Source organism: Ischnura elegans, chromosome 12 (genome assembly GCF_921293095.1).
Source record: "Ischnura elegans chromosome 12, ioIscEleg1.1, whole genome shotgun sequence".
Taxonomy (NCBI): Eukaryota; Metazoa; Arthropoda; class Insecta; order Odonata; family Coenagrionidae; genus Ischnura; species Ischnura elegans.
The window spans coordinates 41,038,375-41,049,653 of NC_060257.1; the positions used below are offsets into that span (position 1 = coordinate 41,038,375).

The 11,279-nt window shown below is 40.8% G+C and overlaps 1 protein-coding gene across 1 annotated transcript; it reads right to left on the bottom strand.

Moving 5' to 3' along the window:
- Positions 1 to 6,543: 6,543 nt before the first annotated feature.
- On the bottom strand, positions 6,544 to 10,910 carry LOC124168668 (calphotin-like). Its single transcript, XM_046546932.1, has 4 exons — positions 10,578 to 10,910; positions 8,473 to 8,726; positions 7,625 to 7,799; positions 6,544 to 7,110 (listed from the first exon to the last, which is right to left on the bottom strand). The coding sequence occupies exons 1-4, from the start codon at positions 10,908 to 10,910 to the stop codon at positions 6,751 to 6,753; spliced, it is 1,122 nt and encodes a 373-aa protein (XP_046402888.1). The 3' UTR covers positions 6,544 to 6,750.
- Between the last annotated feature and the right edge of the window lie 369 nt (positions 10,911 to 11,279).

Below are 11,279 nucleotides of genomic sequence, written 5' to 3' on the forward strand. Positions count from 1 at the left end.
ATCTGGCCTTTTTCAAATGCGGTTAAAATTGACCGTTGCCATTCGTCTAAACTGGGTTTTCTAAAACCAAATAATTTGTATATGTATTATGAATACACTAATGGTGAGTAACAAATCGCAATCAATGCCTTTCTTTTTCTTTGATGAAAGAAACTACCCTATTAGTTTAAAACAATCTACTTAGTACCGTGTTTTTCTAAAATTTTCCCCACTAGTTTTGGACCCCCTGAACGAAGTTCCTGGCTACGCCACTGGGAATGCCTTTCATTGGTACAATAGGGTGGTTTCCTATTATTTTTTTATTGCCTATATCGGAAGATTATTACTCCTGGAGTACGTATTTCACGCTTTTAGATTTTTAAATGACGATATCTATTTTTTGCGATTAAATGAAAAGTGAAAATTTTCAAGCGTGCGAAAATGCGACGGGTAAGGAAATCTCTCCGTGTGACGTATTTCTGGTTCCCCCTCCCGCCTTGTGAGGTGACCTTGATCGAGGCTCTGAGCGCTGATAGGACGCAGGGTCCTAGAGGGTAGCTGAGTACCTTGCTGTCTGGTAGCGCTTGGCTTAAAAAAGGTTTATTAATACCTTATCAAACGAAGAAAACTTTCCGACCTTAGCCAGTTTTAATAGGTGATTATTAAGTCATGTTTCCCTGAGCTCTGCGCCTCATGCATGCATTGGTAATCTCAGACGATGTATAACTCCTATCTTCTCCTATAGAAACTAGGTCCCTGTGACGTCACGTGGAGTGGCATCGCATGGGCGCCAATCTGGCCCTTTTCAAATGAGGATAAAAATGGACCATTGCCATTCGTCTAAACCAGTATTTCTAAATCGAAATAATTTGTATATTAAGAATACAGTAACTGTGGGTAACAAATCGCAATCAATGCCTTTCGGTTTCTTTGATGAACCGGGTTTACGTCAGGCAAAAACCCTTATAGGAGAGATCTCTCCTAGACTCGAGAGAAGACTTCTTCTTATGAACAGAAGTCAAGTGCGGACGGTAGTAGGCCTGCTTACGGGTCACTATCACGTAATGAGACATATGCACCTGCTGGGGATAACAGACTCAGATAGGTGTAGATGGTGTGAGATGGAAGAAGAAACAACAACTCATCTAATATGCGAGTGTCCCGCAATCATGAGGACTCGATATAGACACCTGGGCTCACCTTTTATAGAGCCCAAGGAGGTAAGAGATCTTCCCATTGGGGACCTTTTATCCTTTGCTAAGGACATTGGCCTCTATGGGTGATCCATTATCGGTGGTTAGCACAATGGACCTATAGGTCTAAGTGCCCTGGGAGCTGATCCCCCACCGCATAAACTAATCTATCTATCTTCTTTGATGAAGGAAACTACCCTATTGAGATTTGTGACCAAAAACTTTGCTTCTTTGCTGTATGGGTTCTCCAAAAATTTAGACTCAATGTAAATGAAATGGTTTGACGGCATTCCTCTCTGTGTTAATTTAACAGTTAACAGTACCCAACTAATTACATCTCATCAAAGTAAAATATTTGGCAACCATGATAGCCTGCCGTGAAATAAGGAACCTGCTGTAATTGATTATAGGTTAGATGCACAATATTCCTGGCAGGCTTGTCAAATGAAACCATATTTCTGGTGCATTGTATCATTTAAAATCACTGCATTTACCAACTGAGCTGAGACTGGACTCACTGACTTGGCTGGGGTTGGTTAACTGATGGGTCTGACTAGAGCAGGCTGAGTGAGCTCACTTTTGAAGCCAGTCTGAAATCTCGGCTCGGGTCAACAATGGTGGGTCTTAGTGATAAGAAAATTCAGCTGATCCAGATCAGTTACATCTTTGTCATCCAGTGAATAATTTGGCTCTGTTATTTGTGCAGAATCGTTCAAGGCACACATTTTTGCTCTCAAATGAGACAAAAATGTTTATAGGAGGCTTAGACCATTCAAAACGTTTTTATTGAAATAATCATTACCATAAACATCCCACCAATGGCCACCCTTGACTTTGTTAGACCCCTTGACTTTACATCCAACGCTCCAATGATGGACACATGATGAATATTTTATTGAGGTAATAAGATAGAAATTGACGGATTAAATACCCTAACAATGGCAAATTATCTCTGCCTATATTCCCTTCATCTTCGATTCTTTAGTAGCTGATATTGCTTTAAAATTTTGATTTATAGGGTCTGGCTATGATGATAAAACATTTATGCCATCGCCTCTAAGTCCATATTAAAAAAACTGGATTACCTACAATTGAGGAGGAGTCTACATACTGCTAAGTGTAAATGCAAGGTAAAGAGGGCAAACAAAAAGAGCAGAATTGATAGGTGAAAGAGTTGGGAATGCAATGTTGCTCCTATATAGTCAGCTCTCTTCCTCTATGTTGGTCAATTTTTCATGTAAGGGAACTGAAGGAGGAAATCTAGGGTTCCGGGATGAGATATTTCTTTCACTATCGTCCAACCAACGAAAATATCCAGATCTTCCAATATTATTGTCTTTACTAACATTTAAATATACGTATAAGTTCAGGTACTGTTATTCTTATTTTCATGAAAAGCAAAATGGTTTTCATGTCGCCTAGATATCTGGTGATACCCAAGTGAATTTTTGTTGATTCGCGTACTCTTTGAATATATTTTCAGTGTTTTGTTCTTCACGAATATTGCAATAGAAGAGTTTAAAGTCAGCTTCTAGGTGTGTAGTTACCCACCATGCATTGAGTGGTCCAAAATTTGCGTTGCTGATGGGCGATGGGATCCAAACTTCAAGCAGAATTTGCTATAAATAGGACAGTTTACCAAAATTTGTATTGGCGATTATTTGATCCAAAGAGACTCCATTGCTAATTTATTATTCGTGATTTGATGCATCAAATTGATAATTTTCCCTCGCTATTTGTCACTATTAAAATATTAATTGAGAAAAATTGAACGCTCTCATCCTATCGCCGCGCTGCAGACATTTTTGCAAACCGATTAATATGTGCACGAAGTAGCAGGAAATATCTATCGTCAACATATAAGACTTGTCCAATATGAACACCCCTAATTTTTATTAGTGCGTACGTCCGCACTAGGAAGGCTTGAAAGGAACTTCAAAAACCCCGTTCCCTAGGTCGATGTATCGAAACTAACGATTTCACTAAATCACGGGCGAAAACGATTATAAAAAGTTTTACGAAAAACCTTCCTAAGTAATGTTTTATGTAATTCATTTGAATCGAAAAATATTAATTTTCCTTGAAAATTGTCGATAGTTAGAAATTTTTAAAAGTAGTTTGCTTCTTTATTCGATACAATAGGTCGAAACTGTCGACTTATCTCAAACGAGGAACGTATGAAAGTGGTCGCTCGCAGAGATAGACATTTCTAAAGTGTATTTTGTTTATAAACGTTGATGTAATTACCAGGAACACTGTCAAGGCTTGCAATTTTTTGATCTTGAGAGTATATGAAGATGGAACAGAATAACAACGAAAGTATCACGCTCTTATCTAACACATATCGCCGCGGTGCTGTAATGACATCGCTGGATTGACCCAGCCGACAAGATGAGGAAACTTCCATAGATGTTTGCCGCATATAATGACATGTAAGGTTAATCAAATTACTTGATCTATTAGTTTTTTTTATAACATTGGTTTGCTAGTTGGTCCGCGGGACGAGGTAAGACGAGTAAGAGACGTAAACGAGAAAATAGTGATTTAATATATTTCCAAGGGTTTGAAGTTGCTGGAGTGGGATAGATTGGAGTGTGGGGGCAAGGGGCGGATTCAGCATCAAATTTGGGGGGGGGGGGAGGGGTCATGACCGGGGTTCGGGGAGCATTTAAGCGTTTTTACAGTTGGGAGTGCTACACTCTACAATAAATTCAACTTAAACTTCTCTAACTTTTGAACTAGTAGCCATGTATTTGCATATTCACTCCCTTTACTCCTTTGCAAGGGTACAAAAACTATTAAACTGATGAAAATTGAAAAAATATACTAACGTTTTAACTGTAATTTTAGCTCTAATATGACTATATTAAACTATAAGTCGTTTAAGTGAATGCAAAGTGAATCCGCTATCTCTACTTACAAGATAAGTTACTACTTCTTTTGATGCGAGGAAATATTTAATGAAAATATCATCTTTATATGCAAACGGATTACATGTATCTCTTATCCTTCTCCTTTCAAGATGAAATCGACATAGCTCCTTTATATATCTTGCCAATGCCTGTTGAATCTGCAAGTGCTCCTGTGCAATATTCATATATTTCTTGAAACAATCACAATATAATGGATGAAAATTCGTACATTTCTTTTATAACTCCTTAGGTGTGCAATGTTATTTTGTATAGCCCGAGTATTGACGGCCTCCTTGGCATGTCATAACAGTGGCACAGTGGCACTGGGGGGGTTTTGGAGGATAAAACCCCCCCAGAGCACAGAGAAATTTTTAAGTTTAATCCATTTCATTAATATTACTTATAGAATAGTGTAAGTATTAATAAAATATCAGAAGGCCGTAAAACTAAAAAAAACCATTTTGAACAATTTACCTGAAAAATTTCCTAGGGGAGGGCCTTCGCGCCTCCCGCTTACCCTGGTGGGTATTCCACACCCTCAGACACCCCAGTGTTTAGAGCCTGAAACCCCCCCCCCCCTCTAGCATTAATTCCTAGCTGTGCCCCTGAGTCATAATATCATGATCTTGAGGCCTTAGCCCCTCAAGCATGGCGGGCATTTAATTAAATCCCATCCCTGCGGCCTGATGAGATTTAAATGACTTTGTGTTTTTGGCACGCTATCATTCAATAATTTATAACTTTCATAATATACGATCAGTATCGTGGAAAATTTTTGTAAACGTGCACAATACAATGCGCCACTATATGATAATTTTTCAAGCGATTTGAATAAATATTTATTGTTTTACGTATCTCGTTCTGTAAACTAATGAATAAATTTTCTGTTTTCAAAGATATAAATTTTGTTTCAATGAAGCTGCAAGATCTCTAACATTCCATGTATTGTTTATACAACTACATGATGTATTTTAGTGATTTGGGGTTCAAAATTTCATAATCGATTGAATATTTCCGATAGGATTACCCATTTCACCTACTTAAAAATTCATTTCTTCACCCATTAATTTCACTTTTTTCTATTAGTACAGAATCATTTCATATAAGTACTCACACACTGTTGTTTCAAACGTGGTTATGAAAATATTCAAATGACTTTACCTTAGTAATTCTGCTTGGTGTGACATGCTTTGAAGCAATCCAAGCATAAGCCCACTGCACATTGTTCACACCAATACACACTGTCTCTTCTTTTCCCATGCTTGGCACAAACTGCATACCTCATTTGGGGCTTTGATTTCTTCCCAGCAGCAGAAATTCTCCTCAGGAAATATCTTTCTGTGAGTCATGGTCCTAAATTGTCTAACGAGTGATGGCCATGTCCAAACTCTCCGTGTGCAGTTGCATATTTCAAAAATATTACCTCAACCAGCTGCATGCAAAATGATGGGCCAATTTTTTAATACATGTTTTTCCTGTGAATAACATACACATTTAGGACTTGGGCATTCAATGGTCTCATAAATAACTTCATACACTACTCGATATGCCATTTTCTTCCCATTAGGTACGAATACAATAACAGCTAGGGAAGGTGAGGTGGAATACACCTCACCAATGAATTTATAATAACCTAACTCACAAACATAGTTCGGAGTCTCTTTTTTGCCTTTCAATACTATTCCCATTTCGTACGATCCCCAATTATAAATAAAAATAACTACTCACAGGAAGTACAACCCACAAGAATTTCAACATACTGTATGAAAGAACACCACACAGTATGAATGGTTCTAGTGGACTGAAATGTGTGGTTTCGAAGCTCCATCAAGAGATGAGAAAATATCTCGAAGGGGTTCTGGTATACGCTGACTTTTTGGAAGGAATCTTATCTTCATTGTTCTGTCCACAAAAGAAGAAAAAAATAAATGCAGAGCGAAGCACATGGCCCCTTTGCTTTGGACTAATGAGGTGGACCAAACACACTTGGGGCTCCAGGTGATTACACACAAGGAGGAGACAGAGGAGGCAGTAAGCTCGTTAGGAAGATGTCATGTCTCAAGCTAAAGTAGCTGACCCTTTTTGACATCTCACAAGCAGAATAGGCAGCAGTTTTTAAGATAGTACAGTTGAAGAGAGGCGATTACTTTTAAGACCAAATTCGTCTACTCGCTGGTTTAAAATGGAATTTCATCGAAACTTAAAAAAAAAACCTGGAGGCCTAAAATTGCTATGAATGTTGTATTGGAAAGAGAAAATATTTCTTCAAAAAGCAGAGTAATTAGTTTTAATTTAAAATGAAATGTCTGACGGATAAAAAAAATTTAGGTACAGAAGTTCAGGAAGTGTACTGGGTACGCATGACAGCGTTGAGGGGTTAGTTACTGCCTGACATATAGATATCACCTAATTTACATGGTAATGAGGGAAAAGATGGTAACAACAGAGAATAAAGAAGGTAGTTTTCAATGTTTATGCATTTATTTTTCATAAATTAAAGTTATAAATTTTTGCTTTGAAATCTGAGCAAGCAATGGTTCATTTCAAAGTTGAAGCTGGTGAATATTTCCTTGAAATGAGTTGTGTGGATCTTAGCTTCCATTGCTCCATTGTTGAAGTGCGACAAGATTGATTCTTGCTGTTGAGGTCGGTTGTGTTAAAAAAATTTATTCATTAGCCCAAGCCTTAGCTTCGAGGGCAATGGGTTCGATGGCCTTGACAGCAACCTGAGGGGCGATGAGTCCAGCTCCGTAGTAGCCAGCGGTGTAACCAGCATGGTAGCCGTGGGCAAGAACAGCAGGGGCCGCAACAGTCTTGAGGTGAACCTCAGGCACGACAGTCTTGATGGCGACCTGTGGGGCGGCCACGGCGTATGCGCTGTAGGTGGTGTAGGGGGCGGCGACGGCAACTGGTTCGGGGACAGCGACAGGGGTGGCCACGGGGGTGGCAACAGGGGTGGCAACGGGAGTTGGGACATGGACGGGAACGTCAACGGGGACTTTCTTCACGGTGACCTCAGGGACGACCTGTGGGTGAAAGTGGAACAGGCATTAAAGTCACTGAAATACTCGGGCATTAAAATCACTTGTTTTGAAGTTGGTTAAGATAGGTGGAGATTTAGTTCGAGGTACTAACTAGTTTGGAGAAAAATCCAGTTGGGTATTTTTTTCTCATGTACATATGTTGAAAGCAACACAGGCATTAAAATTACCGTAACTTTTAATTCTTTTGTGGTTGAATTGGCTCTGTTATACATTCTCTTCTTTGTAGAATTCCTTTATAATTCTCATTTCTACTGACAATTCTTGGCTGAGATCATGATGAAAGCATTTGTTCTCAATTGGTTATTTCCTTTTTAACATGATCTGGTGAGACATTAGGTATTTTGCATCTCAATATCGTCTATCAATGATATTGATAATAGTGAATTTTGGAAAGTATTAATTTTATCTGGATAATTCATTATTGATACTTTTAGTTCGTGATTCAAGGTGGTCAGTGCTTGGGATTGTTCATTGTTACATCGCAGTGCTCATTTACCTGGGTGACCTGGGGGGTGACGGAAGCAACAGCCCTGCCGGGGGCAAGGATGTCGGTCTTGGAGACATAAGAGCCGGAGGTGGCGGCCTCATGGGCAGCAGCATCAGCCACGGAGTTGATTCCGAGGGGGGAGGGGAGGTCTCCAAGAGCGGGCTTCACGATGGTGGAGGAATATCTGCAAGAGAAACAAGAGAAAATCTGTTCAAAATCCCGTATTGAATTGAAGTCACCTATTCCATACCGTATGTACTTCACCACATCTAAACAGTTGAGCCTATATCTACATACTTATATCACTATGATGAACGACTTTGACATCAACATCTAGCATGTTGATTATGATCAGCACATTTATGAGCAGCACTCTAAACCATGAATAAGTCCATCTATTAAACAGTATGAAATCTTGATGAATACCTTTCCTGGTTTGGAATAAATGAGAAAGAAACCTCAATTATGAAGTCAAGTATCATGTCTTGCTTACGTATTTCACTTGCTTTCTTGTCTTACTATTATCAACTGAAAATTGGAAAGGTGAGGCAAAGCAAATCTTTTGCTTGTCAGTGGTGAAGTAAAAACCCATTAATATCGTATTAATCAATCTTGTCCACATTGCTTAGTGCGCCGTAATATGTATTCCAGTGATTTATTTGGGAAAATTGCTATGATTTGGATAAAACGGAAGTCTCATTTTGAAATTCACACGAATTGTATTCACACGTCTTGTATTTTCTCATTTCAACTTATACGGCGCTTTCATATATACACATCAGATTGTGAAATTACGTGCCCCGTGTAAAACGGTCTTTAGAAGAAGAGGATGTTTTCCTTTAGTCGTTAATACTCACCCAGTGACGACGGGGGTTGGGGCGTAGTGCACCTGCTTGGTGACGGGAACGGAAACCTGGGCGGTGTAGGTGACAGGGGCGACGGCAGCGACCTTGGTCACTACTGGGGCGGCGGCGACGGCTACTGGTGCGACGGCATGGGCAGCATAGGCCACTGCGCCATGGTGGGCGCCGTAGGCGTATGGCAGCACTCCGTGAAGACCAGCAGGCTTGGCAAGGACGGCCGAAGCCAAGAGGAGGACTGTCAAAGGAGCCTGTTGGAAAGGAAGCAGTATTTTAGTTTTGCAACTTTGTAAAACTTGACGTTGCTACTCCTAATAATTCCTCTACCTCAACTCGTGGAACTATTTGGTCGGCAGGTTGGAGGAAAACGGATAAAATAATAGGAGTATCAGGAAGAGAATTGCGCTATTTTAGGAGCCCGAAAGGGAAGGAAGCAGTGTTTTGCTTTTGTACCCCTGTGAAAATACACCTTGCTACTCCTAATAATTATTCTGCATGAACTCGTGGAATTCAACTATTCGGGCAGCACATTAGAAGAAAATGGATGTAATAGTAGCGAAATCGAGGAGGGAATTGCGCTAGCAAAGGAGGCGTTCATGAACAGGAAGCAGTTTATGACAAGATCGTTCAGTAAAAGTTGAAAGGAAAGATTAGTGATGAGTCTGATCTGGAGTGCAGCGCTTTACGGTGCGGAAACGTGGACGCTTCAAGGCCTGGAGAAGAATGAAGAAGGTAAAGTGGACGTAGAGGAGAAAAAACGACGAAGTGCTGGGCACGGTGGGTGACGAGAGGCAGCTTCTACATTAGATGCGGAGGATACAGAAGGTATGGATGGAGCGAGTAATTTGCAGGGAGAGGCTGTTGAAAGCAGTGTTATAGGGTAGAATGTTGGGTAAACGAGGGAGAGGAAGGAAAATAATAGGATATTTAGGTCGTATGAAGGGCGTAGGCCTTGTGAATTGAAGAGGAAAGTCCATGAAGGGAGTGGAGAATGACAGAATACTTCTTAAATACTCAGAGAAAACCTACTTTAATTGGTAGAATACTTAAGTAATAATCAACTCGTGGAAGTGGAGGACAGATTTAATCGATTAACTAAACGTAATGAAAAGGAAAAGGTAGTGTTTCCGTAAAAACTACTTCGAACATATTGAAAGAGTCACGCAACTTTTTCACGAATGAGATCGGAAGCCACCGAGGACTCGAAGGGTCTTGGGTTCAGCTCTCGGTCGAAGTTGTCGGACGCCCCCCAAAAAAAAACCTCGGGGGTTTGGACCCGGGACTGTTCGGTGAGCACCCAAGTGCTCTGCTCAGCGAGCTATCCTACGACCCCCCGATAAATATAAATCCCTTTGAATAAACAGATGGAGAAAGCCTTACCAAAACGTTCATGTTGGATTAGTTTCTTGAATAATCCTAAATTGTTATCTATGGATCGATCTTGAGCGTTTTTATTATTAAGAGCAATTCCGCGAATAATTATTTATTTATTTAGGAGTAAATAACATGTACCAACGATTATCATAAACAACCGTGCCCTGGATGGAGACAACCTACCCAGGTGGGACTCGAACCCGCGACAGTTGGGCAGTCGGGGACTTTACCCCGCCGCCTCCGAGGTCGGTATAATAATCCTGATATTTGATTTCTCGAGCATAACAGGGTTGATCGCTCTCTCTAGTTTGATTGTTAGATTGTTTACAAGAGGCTTTATCCAGGGTTTGAACCCAGGATCGTTCGATCAGCAGCCAATCCTATAGATAGAACACGGCCCCTGATATATAAGAACCCCTTAAACAGATGGAGAAATCCTTACCAAAGCGTTCATGTTGTGTTGGTTTCTTGAGTAATTATAAATTATGAGCTATAGATCGACTTTGATCGTTGCCATTATGAAGAGCGATTCCGCGAATAATAATAATCCTATTACTTGACATCCGGAGCGTAGTAGGTTTGATCGCTTGCTCTCCAATGTTTACGAGAGGATCCACCCAGGGATTGAACCCGGGACCATTCGATCAGCAGCCCATCGCTCAACCCACTGAGATATACCACGATCCCCTGATAAATGAAAACGCCTTAAGAGATGGAGAAATCCTTACCAAAGCGTTCATGTTGGGTTGGTTTCTTGAGTAATCCTCGGAATTGGTTCCGTCTGCTGAGTTGCTGCTGCTCAGTGATGTCTTGTCGGTGGTTGCAGCGGACCTTAAATACCTTGCGCCCCCTGTTAGGGTGGCGGGCGGGGTGGGGTGGTGTGGGTGGGGTTGAATGCGTTGTGTTGCGGATGACCGTAGGGCGTGGTGCCGGAAGAATATGGGGTGGTGGGGGCGAAGGTCCTTCGCGTGGACTCTGCAGGGCACACCCCGTGGAGGGGGCGGAATATGGCGGCGGCCCGCAAGCCATCCGCCTTCCCCCTCCCTTCGACTTCGTAACATGTCACGTTTAGCGTCCTGTCAATGGCTCTGTGAGAGAATCCGGCTACTGGACCATGCCACGGTTCCTTGCATCAATTAATGGAAAATGTGTATGAATATTGCTGTAACAATAGAAGGACCGGAGCTGGTAGGCTACGTAGTAGAATCAAGGCATTTCATTTTCACGAGTACTACGTTGTGTACTTTTTTGTAGTTTAGGATATTTAAATAATATTGTCAGTCGAAAGTATTATTTATAGTTATCCTTAGCTTCAGTTTGGATCATAAATTTTTATCTTGCCATAATTTATTTTTGTGTTAAAAATGTTTTTATTGAGCATTAAATGTCATACGGTCGGCCTCGGTGGCGGCGGGCATAAGTCCTCGCTT

What these genes read in the sequence shown, in the direction of transcription:
- LOC124168668 (XM_046546932.1), bottom strand. Translation starts at nt 10,910, where the DNA reads ATGTTACGAAGTCGAAGGGAGGGGGAAGGCGGATGGCTTGCGGGCCGC. An exon ending in CCAACCCCCGTCGTCACTGG is followed by an intron (nt 7,800 to 8,472) that starts GTGAGTATTAAC and finishes TTTCTCTTGCAG; the next exon opens with ATATTCCTCCACCATCGTGA. An exon ending in TCACCCCCCAGGTCACCCAG is followed by an intron (nt 7,111 to 7,624) that starts GTAAATGAGCAC and finishes TTTCACCCACAG; the next exon opens with GTCGTCCCTGAGGTCACCGT.